Source organism: Cucumis melo, chromosome 10 (genome assembly GCF_025177605.1).
Source record: "Cucumis melo cultivar AY chromosome 10, USDA_Cmelo_AY_1.0, whole genome shotgun sequence".
NCBI classification, from domain to species: domain Eukaryota; kingdom Viridiplantae; phylum Streptophyta; class Magnoliopsida; order Cucurbitales; family Cucurbitaceae; genus Cucumis; species Cucumis melo.
Window position 1 is genome coordinate 26817567 of NC_066866.1, and position 25308 is coordinate 26842874.

At 36.7% G+C, this 25308-nt stretch overlaps 1 protein-coding gene across 3 annotated transcripts in view; it reads right to left on the minus strand.

Moving 5' to 3' along the window:
- Positions 1–6142: 6142 nt before the first annotated feature.
- LOC103499375 (mitotic spindle checkpoint protein MAD1) overlaps positions 6143–25308 on the minus strand; it is a 42662-nt gene continuing 23496 nt past the window's right edge. For 2 of the 3 annotated variants that reach the window (XM_008462372.3, XM_051090777.1), the window contains exons 12-16: positions 10713–10803; positions 10537–10606; positions 10223–10351; positions 9563–9601; positions 6143–6638 (exon numbers count right to left, since the gene is read on the minus strand). In XM_008462372.3, the coding sequence (XP_008460594.1) occupies positions 6549–6638; positions 9563–9601; positions 10223–10351; positions 10537–10606; positions 10713–10803 (419 nt within the window). In that variant the 3' untranslated portion in view covers positions 6143–6548. Of the gene's footprint in view, positions 6639–6730; positions 7254–9562; positions 9602–10222; positions 10352–10536; positions 10607–10712; positions 10804–25308 lie in introns of those variants that run through there. The other variant, XM_051090776.1, reaches the window with a different exon arrangement.

Here is a 25308-nt window from a genome sequence, read left to right on the forward strand (position 1 = left end):
TGATCTATAGGTCCATTAGGTTCCCTTGCTAGCTCATAATGAATAAACTTAAAATAGTATGATGGATTGATTCAAATTGTTTGAATTGAGCAAGGAGAGAGAAACTGACAAGTATATATGATATAGTTATTGGTTTAGAGATAGATCTTTATGTTTAAATATGATTTAATATAAAAAATATGAACACAGATTCATACTTGAAAGCTCTGAAATAATGGAATTGGTTAAAGTTGTAAAATGTCAAAATGTTTACTTTTGACTTTGAAAAGTCAAACTTTGATCGGCTGTAGATTCAAACATGATTTGAATTTTGAGAAAATGAATCCGGATTCATACTCGAAATGTCGAAATTAGTTAAGGAGATTAAAATGGTAAAAATTCAAAATGTTAAATTTTTTACTAGAAAAAGTCAAAGTTTGACTTTGACTAGAATGGTTAAATGACCATTTTGCCCCTTGACTAAAGTTAGTGGAAAAATCCAACAGTTTGTTGGATAATCTACTAACTCCTAATGGGCTAAGTGAAAGTTCATGGTGATGACACCAAGTCCACTACGAGTAAGTGCTTTATGAGGTGTTGGGTCATGATAAAGTAATTACATGCATTTTGCACATGTAATTTCTTCATAAAAGAGTTTCGAAAAATTTAGTTTGAAAAACTTTTAGAATTTTTGTTAAAAAGTTCCATTATTCTCTTTTATTAAAATTAAAATCTTCACATCTCTCACAAAAAAAAAAAAAAAAAAAAAAAAAGGAAAACCCTACCTTCTAAATTTCATATCTCTCTCAAATCTTTTTCTCGATTCCTTTATCAATCAGGTCCCATAACCCGATTCTTCATTTGGAGGATAGTAGGTGACTATTAGTGGTGGTCTAAGTTTCTGATCGAGGAGTAGACGATTGCTTTAGAACTACAAAGTTAAAAGTTCCCTTAAACCCCAATTCCTTTTAGATTAGGGTTGCATGTTAATTAGGTGCAATTAAGGTAATTATCGATTCTTGTTTTCGTTGTGCATGTCTGCTTTCCATCAGCCTTATCACATTGGAACAAAAGAAAACATGAGAAAAAGTAGAAGATTTGGGTAACTTGTGTATCGCAAACTACTAAAAACTACATCCCTGTTTTATCGCGTTTTATATGTCTTATCGCAGGATTTTAGGCAAAAAGGGAGTAATGCCTGGCGACAGAACGTTAGATGAAGAGATGCATGTGACCAACTAGGCGACGATCACGATAAGCTAGGTGATCCAAAGCACTAGCAGAAATATTTGGTTGGTACAAATGTCAGAAAAATGACAAAAGGACGTCTAGACGACGTTGATACAACTTTATTAGAAGCATTAATTATGCATGAAATCTCCTGTCAACATCACTCCCCCCTTATAAATAGAGGCATTGATTTCAAAGCAAAGTGTACGAAATTGGATCCGAGGGCAAGCTCACTTTTCATTACATTCTTTCTGTCTTGAGTTTTAAGTGAAAGCTTAGAACAAAAGAGAAAGAGTTCTTCCCTTACCATTTCCCCTCATCAAATCAGGTAAAAAGAACCGAAGAGTATAAGAAACTATGCTCTGAGGCTTGACTCAGTTATTTGTATACCATTTTATGTTTTTCTTGTATTAAGTTGTAAAATTTACTCTAGTGGCCGATATGTTTATGATATTAATGCATTGCTTCTACTACTCTCTCATTTCTCTTTTTCTATCCATTTTCAATGCATTTAATTAGTTCATGAGTAATGTAATGTGTAATTATTTTCAGAAAATCTAGACGTATGTCTTGTAAGTTTTGTTTAGCTAAACATGACCATCAATCATTGTTTATTCGAGAAAAAAGACATTCGCATTGAGAGTAATCACCTGACAAGTGAGAACTCGTATTTAACTAAGCGAGTGGCGAAGAGGTTGTAGCAATTCAATCTCATTGCCAAGCTCATCCTTCGCATAAGTTACAGAAATGTTAACGTGTGTAGCAAAAATACCAAAAGGATGCTTGCCTTAAATTAGGATAAGTTACTTGCAATGCATAAAAATTGATTAGATACAAATCATAGCTTAAGTTTAAGTCTTTGGATCCCGAGATGCGAGCAAGTATTGCGAAGGCACCGAGAGGACTCTTGTCTTAGTTCTAAAGTTAATAAATGTTTTGTATCGCCTCATAATATTAATGCACAATGCCTTGTGATTAGTTAATTAAATATTCTTTCATGTCATGCCTAATACATGAGTTTATATTTCACTACACTCCATCGCCATGTTCATCTTGCGCCACAAATTGCACCTTAGTATATATAATTAGGATAAAATATATTGTTCAAATCCGCACTGTATAGCATATAACACATAAATTTAGCTACACGATAGATTTAATTGGAACATTAATTTCTTGAGTTCAACCCTGAACTTACCAAGAAACCTCTCTTCGCTTACACTTAGGTGATAGAGAGGAAAACTTGTATTACATGCATATCATGAAGAAATTAGCAACACATAGACAAGAAGAGCACCTTTTATCAAATCATCCTAGTCTAGTCGTCTACTAAGTCGTTCACTTAGAATTTAATATGATACATCCACGAACAATGTTGCATTCACAATTTAGCAAGAAAGTTTTTGGAGTTGTTGTCGGAGAATTGATGATTTTTTATTTTTGAATTTAATCTTCGCGCTAATCTTATCTAGAAGTTCTGTTTCAGTTGAATCACATACTTTAGCTTGAATTCAGACTTGATCCTAAGATAGAGCGAACTTTTCAGAGAAACAAAAGACAAAGGCAGTGGAGTAAAGAGCTAATAGAATGGATAATTAGAACGATCAAGATATCCCTGCCAATCAAGCTGCCCAAGAACTCAACCCTGCTTATTACTTGGCCCATGATTTGGATAGACCTATATGGTCCTATGCTTCACCCAATCTTTATGACTTTAACCCTGGTATCGCCTCCTACACATTCAGCAAGAATTCATGTTTCGATATCAAACCTGTCATGCTACAAATGATTCAGAATGCGAGGTAATTCGGCGGCCACCCACGCGAAGATCCTTATGAACACATTCTTGCCTTCTAGTGAACCATCCTCTCGTAATGATGAAGCTTCTCGCCTAGCATTTGTTCTTGCTAAACAGGCTCTTCTCGCGTAGCTCTTATGTGATATCCTCTCCAATTCACTAATCTCTTCTTTTGCTTTTATTCTTGCGTTAAGAAATGGATATAGAGGAAGAAATGGATATAAATGCAATGGTATTTCTACAAGTTATCAGTTTGCGACACGATGATAGAGGAAGAAATGGATATAAATGCAATGGTACCATTGCAAAGGCAAGTTACCAAAATGAGCAAGTTACTCCAATCGATGGCGTCATTACAAGTCAACGTCGCGGGCAGCTCAGTTCATGTGGTAAAGTAGGTGAATGAAATGGGATGTGTGAGATATGATGGTCCTTACAACACTAACGCATGCCCACTTAAAACTGAAACTAACGCGTATATGAAGTATAACCCTTACTCCAACACCTACAACTTTGGTTCAAGAGATCATTCCAATTTTAGTTGGGGAGGACAAGGTCAAAACAATCAAGGACGACAGGGTGATCATGGTAATTATCACAGCGAATCACCTAGTTATCGTCAAAGAAACCACCATGACAGACCACATCACTCAGCACCTTAACAACAACAAGCCACCACCACTACTCCATCCTTCTCCTCATCTATTGAATCCTCCTTCGTGAGTATATGCAAAGGAATGAGACCCTTCTGCAAAGCTCAGCCACATCAATCAGAAATCTAGAGTTACAAATGGGGCAGCTAGCCAGTAATTTCTTTGGAAGACTACTGGGATCCCTCCCAAGTAATACTAAAACGCCAAACCAGGCTGGGAGATTTGGGAAAGAGAAGTGTCAAGTTGTGACACTTAGAAGCAGAAGGAATTTGACCATCTGCGATCCAGACCCTGAATGTAGAAATCCCACTTCTAATTCTAATGCTAAGAATGGCACTCCAAGTAATGTTTCTAATCCCTTCAATGTCTCTTTAACTAATAATGCTTCTTCCTTGTAGAATAATGATGTTCAGAAAAACAAGGAAGTGGAGAGCACTTGGCGAGATGAAGAACGCAGTGAAGCATCTAACCAGGCGACAAACTCCAATACTATACCGCATCTCTTCCATTTCTTGGTCGCCTCAAGAAGAAAGGCGATGAAAAGCAATTTCAAAAGTTTTTGGATGTCCTAAAGTAGCTTCACATCAACATCTCGTTTGTTGATGCGCTAGAGCAAATGCTTTCATACATTAAGTTCTTGAAAGATATTCTGGACAAGAAATGAAGGATGAATGATTTTGAGATCGTAGCTCTAACGCAGGCAATAATCGACGTCTTCAAGAATGGGGTACTAGAGAAGACAACATATCCTGAAAGCTTGACTATACCGTGCTCAATAGGTGGCATGGATCTTGGTCGTGCACTAAGTTACTTGGGAGCAAGCATCAACTTAATGCCTCTCTCTATCTTAAAAAAATTATGTTGAAAAGCCACAAGAAGGCGATAGGATGGACCTTAGCGGATATTCAACGAATAAGCTCAGTATAATGCATGCATAAGATTAGGTTGGAGGAAGGGTAAGAAGGCACCATTCAATATCCCTAAATATAATAATATAAATATAAATATAAGAATATAAGAATAAATAAATTTATATCTATATTTATATTTATATTGTTTATCATTTAATAGAAGAAAATGGGATAAAAGAAAAGGTTGGTTGATACTTAGAGGGTGTTTGGGGGAGGGAAAGGAAAAGGAAAGGAAAGAACGTCCTTTCCATGTTTGGGGCAAGAAATAAGGGGAAAGGAATATATTTAACTGCTACTAATGCTACTACTGCTACTACTGCTACTCATACTGCTCCTACTGCTACTACTCCTACTCCTGCTTCTCTTGCTGCTCCTGCTACTTCTACTACTCTCGCTGCTCCTGCTACTCCTGCTACTACTGTTGCTATTCTTATTACTACTGTTGTTGTTCTTACTACTATTGTTGTTGTTCTTACTATTACTGTTACTGTTCTTACTACTATTGTTGTTGTTCTTACTAGTACTGTTACTGTTCTTACTATTATTATTGTTGTTCTTACCAATATTGTTGTTGGTTTTACTATTATTGTTGTTATTATTATAATTGATATTATTATTATAATTTTTATTATTAATACTATATTTCAAGATAGAGTTGTACAACATAATTGACGTCGTGGTTTAACTGCATTTGAAAAAAAAATATGTTTCCCATATTTCATTTCGTTTCAATGTTATTACGTTGGTTGTCATTTTTTTAAATCGATTGTTAACGATACATGATTTTTCAATATTGCACTTACAACATCAATTTAAAGAAAATAGTAATTTCTTTCGTACGTAACACATCAATTAATTTTTTGACACGAAAAGCTTACGTACAAAACGTTCAAAAATTAACATTATATTTACGAAAGCTAATGAAACATGTTTTCCAATAAAAATTCCTAATTTCAATAAATAAAATACGAACATTTGTGTATTGAATTTATAATACGAATTTTTAAAAAATACATTTTTACGAATTAAAAGAAAAAAAATAATTTTTTTTGTCATAATCCTTTTCACTTATTCCTTCCCTCAACCAGAGATTATAAATAATCATTTCCCTTTTATAATCCCTCATTTTCCTTATTCCTTCCCTTCCCTCAAACAACCCTTAAAAGATTTCAAACTTTATATCGAAGGGGGTTTCGTAATTCTCCAGGACTTTCCAAACCAATGTCTTAAAAATAGAAGAAAATAAAAAACAGATACTCCTTTTGTTGACATAGATATTTTTTTGTTTTTCACTATTTTTCCAAAAAATATAAATAAGAAGTGGTTATTTGGTAATTTGGGCAGAACTTTTGTATAAAATGGAAGTCCATCATGCCTTTTATATGTAAAATAGAGTAGATTTAAGCTCTTCAGGTAATTAGAACCTATAAGTATACGTATTGGCTACAATAATAGAAACTTCTTTCATTTAACCCTTTTTCAATAACTATTTTTTTAGCCATTTGTTCGATTTTTTCCCTCTCGCTCTACCTAACAACATTAAAGCACAAATTTTAATTGAAAATTCATAGTAGTCCATTCCAACCTAATGTTTTAGGAATACAATTTCTTTCAAACTCATTGATGCAAGTTTTCAATAATGTAGATTGGATACTTTAGCATCGATTTGATGACCAAAGAAATATTACAAGAAAATTTCAACTGGCTTACAGATAACCAAGTTGGAAGCAAAGTTGTAATCACATTTTAACATATTCCCTATTTCCAATCAAATGAAAAGGAAAATGTAAAACAATACTGCAAACATTCACTTTTCCCATCTTTCAGCTAAACCCAATCTCCAACATGAGTTCGGTGAATATGAAATTAGTTTAGTAGACAACAGACCTAAAACTGACTCATGATGAGTTACAAGGGAAGAACTCGAGGATTTGCAAAATGGAATTCTGTAGCTCTCTGAAAATGTGGAATGTGTCATTATGAAAGTGTCCGCCTATTGAACGACTCCACAGTTAAGTTTGCAGTAAAAGCTGGTATTGAATTCATCTTTCGGATAAATATCTCAACCTGCAATAGTTAACAACCTAACCATCACTCCTACACGACCTGTAAACTATTAGTGTTATGGAAAACCATAAATAATACTATGTGATCAACTGGATATTGTTTACAAAGTTCATGATACAACATGAGAATCAGCTGAGCTTATCCATCTTATTAAACATGTAACGAGATGCAAATGAAACATTACGAAAAAATTTCTGAAAAGTAAATGTTCTCGGCCAACTTGGATTACATCTTGTCATGTTCGTGATACTTTGTTCACTTGTAAGATTAATTGCACAATAGGTGTGTTCTCTACTCAAGAAACTTTATGAACAAGACAAATTATATCTCTTAATATTTTAGATGGTATTTCAGTGAAAAAGTCCTAAGCCTAGTTTCAATCAGTCAATACAGGTCATCGATTGATTCAGCCTACACTGATATCCACAGCCTTTGTTTGCCACCAAACCGCAACCACCAAGGCACCCGACATTGACCATTTACGTTTTGTCCTACTCGTGCCGTCACCCTCTAGCTGTGACACCATCCCTCTTTTTGTTTTTTGTTGGATGCTGGTTTTTACATCTATTTTCTGTCTCCTTGCTGTTTGTAACTTCGGTTGTCATTCCGCATGCCCTTAATTTTAAGGTTAGTAGGTCCAACAAGATAGTTATTCTTGATCGATCTATGGCTAAAGTTTTAGATTATCATATACATTTAAATCATCCAATGCTTAGATTACTCTACATGTTAAATCGCGAATCGATCGATCAGTTTAAGATGATGAGCTACGGTAAATTTTATCATTTCAACACTTCCCTCCAATTATGGTTTGAAAATTTGAAGTAGACCCAAGAAATGGAAATCAAAACTAATCGGAAGGAAATGGCATTACAGGAGTTTAAACTCCTGCGTTGCTACAAATTGTTTGGAACAAGTGAATCACTTGTTTCTCCACAATGGTATGATACTTCAAATTAGGAACAAGTAAACCACTCATATCTCCACAGTAATATGATATGGTGTCCTTGGGCAATAAGTCCCCTGGCCTTATTCTTAAAGTCACCAGAAAGGCTTCATACCAATAGAAATTGCTTTTCTCACCTACATATCTATAATCTGCCCCTTGAAGTTTGAACAAACAATTACATAGCCTCCTCTCAAATAGTAATCCATTTGTTAACCTCTATAGCTTCAATGGAGTATGTTCTTATCCAGACTCGCTCTCAATCTTTTGGTCATACTCCACCTGCGTGATAGAGCTTAACCACAAATTACTATGGCTTATCTCATCAAGTCTTACTCCCCTTTGTTTGTCACTGAGGATTGCACATAAACATAGCAATGCAGCAAGTCTAGGGGCATGACTCTAATACCATGCTAAATCACCAATCAACCAAAAAGCTTAAGCTAGTAATAGGTCATGGTAGATTAAATTATATCAATGTTTAACACTACCTTTCTATTTAATTGAGATAACCTTTTACACTGGTCCTAAAATATTTATATGTAGATCTGTGGACAAATATTGCTATCTTACTAGACAAAGAAAAATAATAATAATAATAATAATAATAAAGCCAACCAAGAATTCTTCTTTTGCTTGTTGTGGTGCTGAAAACTCGATGGTTAGGGCCAATTAAAATATTGAGGTCGATGTCAATATTGCTATTTCAACTTTATGGATATACATATATCAAGCAAAATAATAATATGGAAGGATATTCTTGTAAATAAAAAATTTACAGGCCATATCTTTAACCCCATCGATTTAATAGGCCCTTAAACTTTTAGTTGACTTATAGGCTTATATTGTTAACCCATCAATTTAAGATTTAGTCAACAAGGTAACGACACAATTTAAGGCTAGTTAGGTCTACACCTACGAAGTTAATGGCTGAAAGTAGATATAATGAAAGACCTATTTGTTAAGAGTATATATGTAACTATAGGAGCTTATTAGTCTTTTGTCCTTTATTGTAATTTACTAGTCTTTAGTTAGGGTTTCCATATATGCCTATATATATTGAACTCTGTCGTATAGAACGAAGCAGGGAAGTTATCTCATATTTTACTCTAACTTCAACATGGTATCAGAGCAATCTAGAGTTTAGAACATTCGCCTTTGATAGCAACATTCCGTTAGGGTTTAAGTTTGGGTCACCAAGTTCGAGTGGTCGTGTGTTGACACTGCCCACCCCAGAAGGAGCACTGCCACCGTCTTCCCCTATTTGAGTAAGCCGCTTGCCAAAAGAAGCCATGCGTGAGCTCCACATGCAGCTAGAAGAGGTTGTCCCGTGCCCCACGCACCGGCATGTGGGAGGTCCCATTCATGCTTTGTCAATTGGCTTCATCTCTATTTGTGTTTTCTGGTTGGTCTGTGTATTGGTTCTTTGGAAAAAATACCATGTTCTTTGGGTTTGTTTCTATTTTGTTCTAATTTGGGCTGCAATTGGTTAGAAGCTTCTCAGATCTTGGTTTCCGTTCAGTTTTCGCCTTTGGTTCTTATGAAGGTAGCTTGCCCCTTTGATGAGATGTAATAAAGTTGAGGTATTCTTTCAACCATGTGTACACCAATTTCACTCTCGAAACCCCAAGGACAAAATAGTAAAGAAATTCAAAAATCAAGAACCAAAAGTGTTGGTTTTGAAAATGTATCGACCAAACAGGAAACTGTATAAATTTCATGGCCCAGAAGTATATTTGCCTTCTATTTATCTAATTTTGTCTGATGCTCTCTAATAATTCAGAGTCAGATAATCATATTTCCACCCTTCAAGTCAATAGATGATTACTGATAATAGAACCTCTAATAATGTAATGCATGAATTAATTTATGTCATTCATGAATCAACTTTTTGACTCGGAAAAAATGCTACATAGCCTCTACCAGTGTTAGGCATGAGAAAAGAAAATAAAACAGCAAGCCGAACTAATTTGCATACCTGACGAGATAACTCAGGTTGAGAGGTATAATTATTGGCCTGTTACAAAATTAGAATAAATGCTTAGACATATTTAGAAATTGAGATCCAAAACAAAAGAAAAGATACAAAATAACCAAATTTGAACAAAAGGAAATTAATCTGAAGTGAGCTTGAGATCATCCAAACGAAACACAGGGAGAAAACTTCAACCATAATCTTATATAACATTGGAATAAATACTTTTTAGTCCTACGGGTAGTTTTCTTCTCACACTTCCAAAATACTTCAGATAATCTCAATTTTTAGTTTTAGTTAGCGCGGGTAAATAGGATATTTTGAAAAAATTTCAAAATTTAATAGGAAAAACTATCATTTTTGAAATTTAGGGACAAAAGGGAAGGAACAGTAAAAAGTACCTAAGATTCGAAAAACGTATTTATTTTATAATTTGTGATACCAAAACTTATTTTTTAGAAACTCATTTTCATACTCAAATAAATTGGTTAGAATTAAAAAAAATTAAAAATAACTTGGGATAAATCCAGCAAAAATCTATCATAAATGATGCATACCCTACAATCTTATGACCTCTTTCATTCATTGCACAGATCAAAGCAGTTAAAAAAAAAAAGAAAGAAGGATTTGCATATATACTATCTAGAAATTTTTATATCATACCAAAATATTTGTATTTCCAGATTCATACTCAAATTGCAGTTTCTCATCGTCACTTTGTGCATATATTGATTGGAGGGTAAACCGTGTAACCGGAATACCATCAGCACGTTGGTGTTCATCCATCACAATCTGAAAATATTACTTAACGATTTGAGTACAAAATGACAGTAAGGTACAAACACACCATGGTCAAACATCAATTATCAGTTGCAAGTCCTAATAAAGTTATTTGAAGATTATCCATTATGATTTGAATTTGATACAGAAGCAAAGCAGCAAATACAAAATGAACCTAGTTTTAGAAGAAAAAATACCTTGTAGCCAAAAAGTTCACAGCAAGCCCTTCTGAACACTGAAATTCTATCCGCAAAAACAGTCTTATACCTGTGTAGTAGTAGTATCAGAAAATGCTCCATCAATAGAAGATATTAGAAAAACAAAGTTTGTCAAATTCTACAACTAGTTCGTCTTACATCCACCAAGCACTGACCTCTCTTCACGCTTTTCAAGTGTTGCAATCTGCTCTTTGAGCTGCATTATTTTTCCGGATATGTATGAATCCACGAGCTTCCCAGCATCACCTATAGGTTAATGTGTGAATACACCAACGCGAAAATTGCATTGGTTAATGTCAATTAATAATTTAAGAATATAATCCTTTCATACTTTGGAAGGATGGACACAAGGCTAATTACAAAATAAAGAGCGATACAAGATCCCACTTTATGATTTGTAAGTGATTTGAAATTAAAGTATGGTCCTTTTAGCTAAATGTGGATGGAGATATATGTTTGAAACAGATTCTCTTTGGCGAAAAGTGGTTTTGGTTCTAATCAAGGATGAAAAAAATTATATCATCAAAATATCAGCGATATATCGCTAGAACTCACTCAACGATAAAGATATGCGGGGTAAAACCTTTTTTCCTTTAAAATGGCGATATATCGCCAATATAATCAAAATATTGCCCAAACACGTATTACTGACAACATTTAAGTGAACATTTTGATAACTTTCCAGAGTAATACCAACCACTATAAGCCCGTTACATATGGCACAATAACACTATACACTAAAAAGCTGGGGGAAGTATTTATCATGTTTGCACACCTTTGGTAAAATTTTTGATGTGGGACAATGCAGACATCTCAAATTTCTGTCTTCTGTGGCTGAAGTCTTTTCTTCTCACTTTTTCACTCTTTCTTTTCTACCACCTTATTATCTTGTTCTCACATTTTATGTATTTTATTACTATATCTTTTTGTAGTAATAATTAGGATAATGGAAAAATAGTTGGAAATATGTCAAATATTGCAAAATGTTATTGTTTATAGACAGTGATATCTATCGGTATCTATCACTGTCTCGCGATGAAAGACAATTTGCTACATTTACAAATAAGTTGGCTCAGTTTGCTATATTTGAAAAAATTTCTAATATATTAAATATTTATGTATATATATCTGTACTTTAAAATTCTATCTCCATAATTAGCTATTTTATTTATTTCGTATACTCTAGTTATATTATTTATTATTCAACGAGTAGCTGTAAGATTATTTTGAACAATGTTTTCTTTCATTGAAAAGCAATCTTTTAAAAAAATATTTTTCCTCTTCTCTCGATGTCACAACTCTATCTATTTTATAACATTTTACATATAAATTTATAATTCTGATAAATAATATCAAAATGGGGAATTGTCAAAAATGACAAATTTAACAAAATATAGCAAAATTTCAAATTCTATCAATAATGGACATTAATAGATATTGATATGTTTCTATCAGTCATATTGAGAGACAATAATAGAAATTTATCAGTGTCTATCATTAATAGAATCCAAAATTAAATATTTTAGTTTATTTTACTATATTTAAAAATGTTCCTATCAAAATCTTAATTTTTTTTATTAAATGTTATATTTATTTGTGCAAAGAATGCCAATCTAACTTTTGCTCATCCATTAACATTCTATGCGTTTATTCACTTGATATTAATTTTTTATCTTCATTGTTTTTTGTTTTTTTGGGAAACGAAGGCAAGATTCTTAAATTATTATTAATAAAAGAATCTTCAGCTCAAAGTACAAGAGTCTTATACTTAGAGCAAGAGAAAAAAGAAAAATTCATACTACGTCTACAACAAACGCTAAAAACAAAATTCCAAATAGAAGAGATCAAATTAAACAAAATCGTAACCTTAGAAATCAAAATACAAAGCTTAATGAAAAATACTCTCATAAAGAACTAATTTGAAACTAAAAACTTGCAAGAAGATGCAACCGTAGAAATCAAAATACAAAGCTTAATGAAAAATACTCTAATAAAGAACTAATTTAAAACTAAAAACTTGCAAGAAGATGCAACCGGCTGCCTCAAATCTACCTTGCCATATTATTCCAGAATCTAGAAGAAGCTCGAAAAAGTCTTCCACTATTTTAGCATCGGTGTGAAGGATTTATTTGCCACTCACATGAAGGGAAATCCAAGAAAGACTGAAGTTGGTCCGACATTGAGGAGGAATACATAAAACTGTTGAAGATTCAAATTAGAATAATTCCACAATCAGCAACTATTGATTTTAAATGATCTGGTATTTCACAAGACTGAGGACAAGAATGAGTAGCAGAAGGAAATTTTGATCTTGGCTCTTCCTCGCATTAAAACAGGGCATTGAAATAGCTGACAAATCTTGGCTCTTCATTATTATCTTTTATTTTATTACTAATCATATTTGACCTCTAACTATTTATTTATGTGCTTAAATTTATAGTTTATTACTTAAATAATTTGTTCTAAAGTTTCATTAGAAAAATCCCAATATTTCTATATGTGATACCAGTGATTTTTCTCAAAATATCTATCAACTATCGATATATCACGGCTGAAGGACCAGTCTCTTCTCACTTAATCCTACTTTTTCACATCACGTAGAAGAGGAACAGTGATGTAAAGCATGGAAAGTTTTTTATGTATAATACCTCGAGATGATTTTTTTTAATGAATATGGGAGCCTTTTACAAGCCGAAAGCTAAACAAGAGTTAGTTATTTTTTGAACTAACTTCTTTTCAAAAAAACAAGAATATTAAACCTTAACTCAAATCAAGAAACCTAGTAAACAAATGAAGAAATATCCAGAACCTAAAAACTTAGGATGTTCTACATCAAACCCTTCCCTTAGTAAAAAAATCGCCCTCCGAGTGCAGATTAGGGGGCCAAAGAAAAAGAATCAGGAGCATAGTACGGAGAAAGATCAGAAACGTTGAATGATGAACTGATCCTCATGGTAGCTGGAAGATCTAAACGGTATGCATTGAGTGCGAGTCTCTCAACTTGAAATGGACCAATGCGTTTGTTGGTCATTTTAAAATGATGACCAACAGGAAAACGTGATTTGCAAAGATATACCATAACAAGGTCACCCACTTGCTACTCCTTGAAGCGCGCTTGTGAGAGTTAGCAGCTATTTTGTAAGAATCATTAGTGAGCTCTAGATGATCCTTCACCTCTTGGTGCAGCTTGGAAATTCGTCAACCATGGCTTCTACCTCCATACTGACATCAACAACAGAAAGAAGATAGCTAAATCAAAAGTACCCCGAGGGAGACTAGTGTATACAACCTCAAATGGGGACTTCCTTATTGAGCGATTTTCCATGTGATTGAAGGCAAATTCAACTTGTGGCAATGCTAGGTCTAATTGTCGAGGCTTATCCCCGCTAGGGCATCGAATGAGGTTGCCAAGAGTATGGTTAGTAACCTCTATTTGGCTATCAGTTTAGGGGTGGCTGGCGGTACTAAACAGCAAATTAGTGTCAAATTTCTTTCATAAGGATCTCCAAAAGTGGCTCAAGAACTTGACATCACGATTTGATACTATTGTTTTAGGAATTCCGTGTAATCTAAAAATTTCTTGAAAAAACAAATTAGCAATTTTCAAAGCATCAAAAATTTTTTTGCAAGGGATAAAATGAGTCATTTTACTAAAACGGTCTACAACTACAAAAACCAAATCATGACCCCACTGAGTTCTTAGTAAACCAAGCACAAAATCCATAGCTAAATCCTCCCAAATAGTGGAAGGGATAAAGTAAAGAGATGTACAAACTTGTGTTTTGAGAGTTACTTTTAGCGGATTAGCAAATAGAACATCTTTTAATGAAGTTAGTGAAATCCCTATTAAGTTATGGACAAAAGAACTTAGAGGAAATTACACTCAAAGTTTTGGTTCAGCCAAAATGGTCTGTCAAGCCTCTAGAGTGGGCTTCCTTGATTATGGCTTCTCTTGGGGATGTATGAGGTATACATAGAGCATCACCTTTGAATAAAATTTTATTAACAATGCAGTAATCTTTGCAAGGTTTATGATTAGAAAAGTCTCCAAAATAATCCCAAAATCACTGTCACTAGGAAACAGAGTAGGAAGGTGATCAAAGGCAATTATTTGAGATTTAAGGGAAGGTGATCAAAGAATTGGAGTGCCTTCCGACTGAGGGCATCAGCAACCTTATTAGACTTACCTGAAGCGTGCTTAGTCACAAGATCAAAGCATTATAAGAATTGGAGCCACCGAGTAGGCATTCTACTAATATTTTTCTGAGAATTCAGAAATTTTAGAGAAAAATGATCGGTAAGCAAAATAAAAGTATTAACAAGGAGATAGTGTTCCCATTGTTTTAGGGCACGCACGAAGACATACAATTCTTGTTCGTAGGTACTCCAATTCTGTCTTGAGGCACTTAATTTTTCACTAAAATACTCAAAAGGATGACCCTCTTGACTAAGGACAGCTCCTATACCAAAACCTAAGGCATCTACAATGGCCTCAAATGGTTTATCAAAGTTAGGTAATTTTAAAACAAGGGGCTAGACAATGGTTTTTTCTACTGTAAGAAGCTGTCTTCTTCAATTTGTCCACACTAGAAATTACCTTTCTTTAGATAGTTTGTCAAGGGAGCTGCAATAATGCTAAAATTCCTAATAAACCTTCTATAAAAGGAAGCCAAGCCTAAAAAACATTGGATATCTTTTGGAGTTTTCGGTTGAGACCAAGAACTAATAGCTTTTTAGGATCAACAACAACAACATTAGAACTTATGATAAAGCCAAAAAAATGAATGCTACTACTTAGAATATCATACTAAGGTTAATTTGGAGCTCATTTTCTTGTAAGACAATAAAGAGTAAATGGAGGTGTTTGGGATGATCTTCTTTAGTGAAGTTGTGGATGAGTTGTCATCAAAGTATACCACCATGAATTTGTTCAAAAAAGGTTAGAGGATTTAGTTCATTAGATACATAAAAGTGCTAGGGGTATTTGACAGAGCAAAAGGCATAAATAGCCATCCAAACAGCCCTTCATTGGTTTTAAAGGTTGTTTTCCACTCATCATCTGGTTTAATTCGAATTTGGTGGTAGCCACTCTTAAGATCTACTTTAGAAAAGATAGAGGCATTACCTAATTGGTCAAGGAGATCGGATAAACAAGGGATGGGGAACTTACATTTGATTGTGATTTCGTTTATGGCTCTATTGTCAACACAAAGTCTCCAATTGGCATCTTTTTTCAATGAAAGTAAGATTGGGAGAGCACAAGGACTTAAGCTTGGTTAAATATGACCTTTGCTAAGGAGTTCCTCTATTTGTTCATGAAGAATTTGGTACTCCCTAGGGTTCATTCTGTAGTGTGGTAGATTAGGTAATGTGGTACCAGGCATTAAGTCTATTGTGTTGTATGTTCTTAAGGGGTGGCAAAGAGTTGGTTGATTCTGTGATTTTCGGAAATTCCGCTAGAAGGTGAATAATCTGAATAGGTAGGTTAGCTTCGGTGGATGTGATGTTGGCTCCTTTAATAACAAAGGCTAAAAGAGATGTGGTATTCATTAGCATGAAATCTTTACCATTGAGAACGATAAAGAGTGGCCTTTACTAGAGATAAGTTTTGGTTCAGTTGAGCTACCCATAGGTAAAAGATCTTGAGTGGAGTAATTTACGAATTCCTTGTTTAGAGAGCACCAAGCTCCTGTGTTTGCATTATGTAGAGTAGAAAATTTCTAATCTTGGTCTTTGCTTATCGTGAAAGCTCTGTTGATTACGTTCAAACCACAATTCGACTAGAAGACCTCTTAATAAATTTAGCCAAATAATCTGAGGCTTCTTAGGTAGAGATGGACCCTCCAATAGCTGAAGCACTGAGGAGCTAAGGGAAATATCAAAGACCCATGCAATATCAAAGATGGAGAAAATACTTTTCCAACAAATGGAAGAATATGGACAAAGCAGAAAAAGTTGGAGCAACGACTCATTAGCTTTCAAACAGAGAGGGTAGACCGAAAGCTAGAGGCACCTGTTGGGAGACTTCTTTTGGAGGATTTCTGCACAGTTTAGGGACCCATAGAGCATGATCCACATCAAAATGTTCACTCTCCGTGGGCAGCTTGATTTCCAAAGGGCTTTAAATAGCCTTTTATCTATTCGGGGGCAGAAATCAGGTGGGCCGAGAGAGATTTAACTGAGAATCTGTCTTGCCGACCAATTGACCAAACATTAGTCTTCAGAACTGAACACTTTTCTGGCGCAAGGAGAGCTAATTAGTAGCTGAAATCTGCTATTTCCTCTTCTTTCAAGCTTCTTCTAAGGGAGAGGGACCAAGAAAGGGAAACAAAGTCCCAATGATCAGCAACTGAGCCATGTGGTAATAAAGCAATTCTGTAAAGTGATGGAAAAAGATCCTTAAGAGATGAGGAACCAACCCAGAAATCTGACCAGAAACCAATTCTGCTGCCATTGCTGAGTTTAAAGAGAGCTAGTGGCTCCACCAACCTCCACATTCTAGAGACACTAACCCAAGGACTTCTTAGGCTATTTCCAGACTTGCCCGAAGTAAACCAATCAAATGCATCTTTGCATGGATGCTACGAATAATTTTCCTCCAAAGGGCTGAATCCTCCTTTGAATATCTCCAACTCCACTTAGCAAGCAAAGCTGAATTGTGAATTTTAATGCCCCCGGGCCGAGGCCCCCATCCTTTAATGGAAGGGAAACCAAGCTCCATTCTACAAGATGGTTGATTTTGCTACCAACAAAGCCTTCCCAAAAGAAGTTCCTCATGATTTTTTCCAACGAAGTTGAAACATTACCTGGGATAGGGAACAAAGATAGATAGTATGTAGGAAGCCTAGCCAAGACAATATTGCACAAGGTTTGTCTACCTCCTCAAGAGATATTGAAGCGCTTCCATCTATCTAATTTCTTATGAACTCTCCCTTCGCTAAGGTAGCCTCCTAGGGGGAGACCTAAGTAAAGAATGGGTAATTTTTCTGGCTTGCAACCAAGATGGAATGCTGTTTGAAACAAGTCATCTTCACATATATTTACACCACTAAGGGCTGACTTTTCCCAATTAACCTTCTGCCTCGAACACCATTCAAAGAGCCTAATGGAATCCTTTTACTTGAGAAGCATTTGCTCATTATATTTTAGGAGGATGTCATTGGCAAATTGGAGCAAGGGAAACTGGATTGAATCCTTACCCACAAGCAAACCCTCATACTGCCCATTTAAGTGGAGATTGTTGATGATGGCTACTAAAACTTTACTTACAAGGAGGAAAAGGAAGGGAGAAAGGGGTCCCGGTCCCCTTGGCAGATTCCTCTTGAAGCTAAAATACGGCCCCTTGGTTTCCCATTAATGAAGATTGAAAATTTAGGGTTCTTCAAACAACCCATCAGCCAAGCTGTCCATTTGGCACTAAAATTTTTATGGGACAAAACCTTCTCAAGGAAGTTCCAATCCACTCAGTTAACAAATCTCAGTTCTTCATTTGCACCGCTAAGACCGATTGGCTCGACGTAAGCACGTTGTGTTCGGTCAAGTCGTTGAGGATATGGATGTAGCAAAAGCAATTGAGAAAGTGGGTTCGAGCTCTAGAAGGACCACGAAACCGGTTGTCATTGCCAATTGTTGCCATCTCTCTTAGATTAGCAAATTCTAGCTCCATCGCTTTGGTGAAATCGTATCTATGATCAATTTCCTATTTGCGTGCATTGTTTTTAACTTTTGCGGATATGGGTTTGTGTGAGTCTCCTTTCTTAGGCTATTATGGGTCATGGGTTTATGCTACTTCATGAGTTTATATGCATCCGCTCTCTTAAATGGCGGTTTTTATTATTAATAATACATGGCTGTCTTTAACTCAAAAAAGGTCAAGCTTCAAGATCCAACCCTTTTTCTTTAGCCCTATAGTCTTCAACGGCCTCATTGGCAATTAAAACTGAGTCAAGTATCTGTCTTCCTTTAATAAAAGCACTTTGGAAAGGGCTGATGATTAAATCCATAACTGATTTTAACCATTCTGCTAGAACTTTAGCTATTACCTTATAAGATAAGGTGGTAAGACTGATAGGGCGAAAGTCTTTCATTTCTAAGGCCAATTCTTTTTTCTTCACAGTGCATATGAAATTTTCTTCGACACAAGCATTCAACCTACCATTGCTGTGAAAGTCCTCCATCAAGGCCTTAAAAGTGTCCTTGAAAATAGACCAATGTTTGATGAGGAATTTGTTAAAATTCTAAATCTGAAACTCAAAAAGATCTCAACAAAGGGCCAAACAGAGACAATACTCTGAAATAGTATCTTAATAAAAAGATTCGAGGTTCACAAACAAACAAGGAATTAATAACACGTAATATAGGCAACTAGATGATAGGAATAGTAAAGAAACATCCAGCTCCTTCGAGAATAGCCGGCAACTTCTCCTAAAAGCCTATAACAGCTTTCACCAAAATCCACACCTACTTGCTACACAAAACATTCCTTATTTATATCCATGTCTCCGGTGGGCCGTCAGGTGTTTCTTACCCTCTCTCCTCAGCTCTCCCTTGGCATGTTATGTTAGTTTCCCTTTTTACCCTTTTTTGTATATGTATGAAGGATTAGAGATCTAACAAAATTCCATTGTGAAACCATCGGGTCGAGGCTTTGTTCCTGCCAAGAGCTTTTACGACCAAAAGGATTTCCTCAGCTGAAAACTGAGAAACAAGTGCAGCATTCTGAGTTGGAGTATACAAGGCCACTCAACGATGAGAGGAATGAATCTATTGCCTAGGATTTTAGTGTAAAAATTTCCAAAGAAGCCCTACACGTTAGAATTATTTTTGGAAAGAATAATATATAAGATTTTATTTCCTAAATATTTCCTAGATATTTTCCTTTCTTACTCTTATTGTACTCTATTTATTCTCTCCCTTTGTACCTATTGTATTCATATCAGAAAATAATAAAACTAAAAACATCGTGGTTTTTCTCCCGGTTCTCGAGTTTCCACGTAAACCGGTTTCGTGTTTATTGCTTTCAATATGATATCAGAGCGAAGCAACAACGAAACCCTAGAAAAAATTTTAGGAATCACCCGGACCAAAACAGCCGCCACCGTGGACACCACCATGGAAAAAGTACTCCACCGGATTCAGACGCCGCCGATCTATCCAATGGGCCAACCCCCGCCGCCGTTCGCGCAACTTTCCGACCAGGAACCAATTCACGCGCCGCCTTTGTCGGGCGCGTGGGCCCACGCGCCGCCGCCCGTTAATCTCACCGCCCATCCCATCTGCTTCTACGCGTCGTCGCCTGTCCAACCATCTCACCCTTCCAGTCATCCACCGCCGCACGCATTGCCCATCGCCGCCGGACAGCAACCTTCAAAACTGTCAAATCTATACAGCAGTGCAAATCTGTCCGTCGACCCTTTATAGCAACCTTTCTACTATAGGAACGGGGTTGACCAACACCATAACAGATTGTGGATTGAAGTGGGCGAGCCATCGGCACCCTCCGGTTATGGACAGCCATATGTTCATGGTCTCGGGATTAATCATACCTATAAGAGAGCTGTTTTTGAAGTTAGTACATCCTTGGCACAGACCGATCTACCGATGTATTCCAAGAACCCGGTAATTTCGCTTCCTAACGTGCCTTCAAATTATATAACTAACTCTGTTGCCTTTAGGTGCTCAATCCTTGACCCATGATAATGAGAAACCAATTCTCGTTTGTGAGCACTACAAGAAACAACGGTATACCAAGGATCGGTGTTGGAAACTCCATGGTCGGCCCCCAAGAGGTAACAAACGCTCCTCCAAGGAGCAACAAAACTTAGGGCGTACCGATGTTAGGGAGACTGCTAGCACCTCTCAGCCCATTGGCCCTACTGCTAGTCAGACCAGCTCTCCTACTCTAAGTGTCATTGCTCAATCAGGTATGTCTCAGTCCTTTGGCCTTATTAGTGTTGATGGGACGAATCCCTGGATTTTGGACTCGGGGGCCACAGATCATTTGACAGGTTTCTCGGAGCATTTTGTCACTTATACCCCCTGTGTCGGTAATGAGAAAATACGTATAACCGATGGCTCTTTAGCTCCGATTGCTGGAAAAGGACAAATAGTCCTCTTTGACGGTTTCTCCCTCCAGAATGTTTTGCATGTGCCTAAGCTTTCTTACAATCTGTTATCTATCGGTAAGATCACCCGTGAGCTACACTGTAAAGCTACTTTCTTACCTAAGTCTGTTTGCTTTCAGGACTTAAATTCAGGGAGGACGATTGGCACTGCCCAGCATAGTAGGGGACTTTACATCCTTAATGATGATACCTCCGGTAGTAGTATCTGTACGACTAGTTTACTGTCTTCCTATTTTAGCACCTCTGAACATGACTTTATGTTGTGGCATTTTCGGTTAGGTCACCCGAACTTTACGTATATGAAATATCTGTTTCCCCATCTCTTTCTTAAAATAGATGTCTCTTCGTTATCTTATGATGTGTGCATTCGGGCAAAACAACGTCGTGTTTCTTTTCCCTCACAACCATATAAACCCACACAACCGTTTACCCTTATCCATAGTGACGTTTAGGGTCCCTCCAAGGTCACCACCTCATCTGGGAAAAGGTGGTTTGTAACCTTCATTGATGATCATACCCGTCTTACCTGGGTCTACCTTATCACCGATAAATCTGAGGTTTCTTCTATTTTCCAAAACTTCTATCACACCATTGAAACACAATTCCATAAAAAAAATTGCTATTCTTCGGAGTGACAACGGTCGGGAATTCCAAAACCATAACCTTAGTGAATTTCTAGCCTCTAAGGGGATTGTTCATCAAAACTCGTGCGCCTACACTCTCAACAAAATGGAGTGGCCGAGCGAAAAAATCGTCACCTTCTGGAAGTAGCCCGTTCACTTATGCTTTCCACTTCCCTTCCTTCATACCTGTGGGGAGATGCTATTCTTACAGCAGCTCATTTAATCAATAGAATGCCTTCTCGTATCCTCCACCTTCAAACTCCCTTGGAATGCCTTAAGGAGTCCTACCCCTCCACTCGTCTCGTTTCAGATGTTCCTCTTCGTGTGTTTGGGTGTATCGCTTATGTCCATAGTTTTGGCCCTAATCAGACTAAATTTACCCCTCGGGCTCGGGCTTGTGTGTTTGTTGGGTATCCCCCTCACCAGCATGGTTATAAATGTTTTCACCCGCCGTCCAGGAAATACTTTGTCACTATGGATGTTACTTTCTGTGAGGACCGATCCTATTTTCCCGTTAGCCATCTTCAGGGGGAGAGTGTGAGTGAAGAGTCTAACAACACCTTTGAATTTATCGAACCTACTCCTAGTACCGTGTCTGACATTGATCCTCACCCTATAATCCTACCTACAAATCAAGTTCCTTGGAAAACATATTACAGGAGGAATCTCATAAAGGAAGTCGGGTCCCCTACTAATCAACCGCCGGCTCCAGTCCAAGACTTCGAACCTCCTCGAGACCAAGGTATGGAAAACCCTACAGAACCTTATACTAATAATACGATGAGTGAGAATGACAGATCTGATGTTGCTGTTCTTGAAAATATGGAAGAAAAGAACCATAGTGATGAGACTGAGGTTAGAATAGAAACCAGTAACGATGAAGCTGAACAGGGCCATACAAGGAAACATGATGAGTATGATCCTTCTCTTGATCTTCCTATTGCACTGAGAAAAGGTACTAGGTCTTGTACAAAGCACTCTATATCTAATTATGTGTCATACGAGAATCTATCACCACAGTTCAGAGCTTTTACTGCCAGCCTTGACTCTACCACAATACCGAAAAATATTTATATTGCTTTAGAGTGCCCTGAATGGAAGAATGCTGTTATGGAAGAGATTAAAGCTCTTGAAAAGAATAACACTTGGGAGATCTGTGCCCTACCCAAGGGACACAAGCTCGTGGGATGCAAATGGGTGTTCACTCTCAAATACAAAGCAGATGGAACTCTTGACAGACACAAGGCAAGGTTAGTTGCAAAAGGATTTACTCAAACCTATGGTGTTGATTATTCAAAAACTTTTTCTCCTGTTGCTAAGTTGAATACTGTCAGAGTCCTTTCTGTTGCTGTAAACAAAGATTGGCCTCTATATCAGTTGGATGTTAAAAATGCTTTTCTAAATGGAGATCTAGTAGAGGAGGTCTACATGAGCCCTCCGCCTGGTTTTGAAGCCCAGTTTGGTCAACAGGTTTGTAAACTCCAGAAATCCTTATATGGTCTGAAACAGTCACCCAGAGCATTGTTTGACAGATTTACTAATTTTGTCAAGTCCCAAGGATATAGTCAGGGACACTCTGATCACACTTTATTTACAAAAGTTTCCAAGACAGGGAAGATTGCAGTTCTGATAGTTTATGTGGATGACATCGCTCTGTTTGGAGATGATCAGGCAGAAATTAATCAACTTAAGCAGAGAATGGGTAATGAATTTGAAATCAAGGATTTGGGAAATCTGAAATATTTCCTTGGAATGGAGGTGACCAGATCTAAAGAAGGCATCTCCGTGTCTCAGAGAAAATACACCCTTGATCTGCTAATCGAGACAGGTATGTTGGGATGTCGTCCCGCTGACACTCCTATTGAATTCAACTGTAAACTAGGAAACTCTGATGATCAAGTTCCAGTTGATAAAGAACAATATCAGCGCCTTGTGGGTAAATTGATTTACTTATCTCATACTCGTCCTGATATTTTGTTGTTAGTGTTGTCAGCCAGTTTATGCAAGCTCCCTATGAGGAACACATGGAAGCTGTCAAAAGAATTCTGAGATACTTAAAAACGACACCTGGAAAAGGGTTGATGTTTAGAAAGACAAACAAAAAGACCATTGAGGCATATACTGACTCGGATTGGGCAGGATCTGTTGTTGACAGAAAGTCTACCTCCGGTTATTGTACCTTTGTTTGGGGTAATCTTGTAACTTGGAGAAGTAAGAAACAAAATGTTGTGTCCAGAAGTAGTGCTGAGGCTGAATATAGAGCTATGAGTTTGGGAATATGTGAGGAAATTTAGCTCCAGAAAGTCCTGTCTGATCTTCATCAGGAATGTGAGACTCCATTGAAGCTTTTTTGTGATAATAAAGCTGCTATTAGTATTGCTAACAACCCAGTTCAGCATGATAGAACTAAACATGTTAAGATTGATCGGCATTTCATCAAAGAAAGACTTGACAGTGGGAGCATATGCATTCCGTACATCCCTTCGAGTCAACAGGTTGCTGATGTCCTCACCAAGGGGCTTCTCAGACCAAACTTTGACTTTTGTGTTAGCAAGTTGGGCCTCATTGATATTTACGTCCCAACTTGAGGGGAGTGTTAGAATTCTTTTTGAAAATAATAATATATAAGATTTTATTTCCTAAATATTTCCTAGATATTTTCTTTTCTTACTCCTATTGTACTCTATTTATTCTCTCCCTTTGTACCTATGGTATTCATATCAGAAAATAATAAAACTAAAAACATCGTGGTTTTTCTCCCGTTTCTCGAGTTTCCACGTAAACCGGTTTCGTGTTTATTGCTTTCAATAGTACACAATCCTTTCTATGTCTCGGGAAGAAGCTGTAACCACCCCACTATCCCCTTAAGCTCTCAAAATAGATTTTTCCTCTTCTTTGCATTTAGAAAACGGTGGAAAAAACCAGAATTTTCACCCCAACGGACAGTCAATTGAGCTTACTTTTCTAAATAAGGTTGCACTCTTCAAGATGGTAAATGCTGAGAAGTTCAGCTTGTAAAGCTGATCTGAATATACACTCTTCCTCATTTAGGCCTATCGAATCAGCTGTAGCATCACATATTTCCAGCTCCGACAGGAGGAGTTTTTCCTTTTCTTTTAGCTTGGTTTGCATAGGGAGATGCCAAGCTTTAACAGCAACCTTAATCTTTCTCCATTGCTCGTGTAGAATAAAACCTGCCCAGCCATGATGAGTATAGTTGGATACTGTTTCTTCAATTAGTAAATTGCAGCTATTGCAAAAACGAAAAAGAGGACCCCAAATGAAGGCACCATCCTCTAATAAGAGAGAGAAAGGGTCTGAGAAGATGCGGGTTTCGCAGGAGACCCGGGAATTTCAAAGGTCATCCCAATCTTTGTTTATAAAGAACCTATCTAGCAATGATCTGGAAGGGGAGCCACCATCCCTTGACCATGGGGAACCTCCCATTTTGCAAAGGTAATTCTGTAAGGTTGGCCGCTTCAATGAATTTATTAAACTGATGCATACCTCTTGTGCTTCTGCCGAGAGGAAATCTTTCGTGAGCCCATCTTGTGATGTTAAAGTCACCACCTAAACACCATGCCTCAACCGAGCACAAAGTAAGGGAGGACAATTCGGGCCAAATCAACTTTCTTTCTCTATACCCACAGGGTCCATGCACATTAGTAATCCAGAAATTCTGTTTACTTAAGGAGAGGCATTTTATTGATAAGGAAAAACGCCCTTTTATTACCTCAATAACTGATATTAAGTCGTCCCACATTGTAAGGATCCCTCCGGAAGTTCTGATTCCACAAATTCCTGGTCTCTAAAACTCCATATTGATTTTATAAAGACAGAATTGATGACTTCCATTTTTTATTCTTGGATCATAACAATATCCATATTATAATCTTTTATGAATTTCTTCAAGGCTGCCCGTTTTGTGATGTCATTTAGGCCCCTAGTGTTCCAAGAAGTTATCTTCATGGAGCTGGATGAGAGGGAGTAAGTCTAAGCTATCT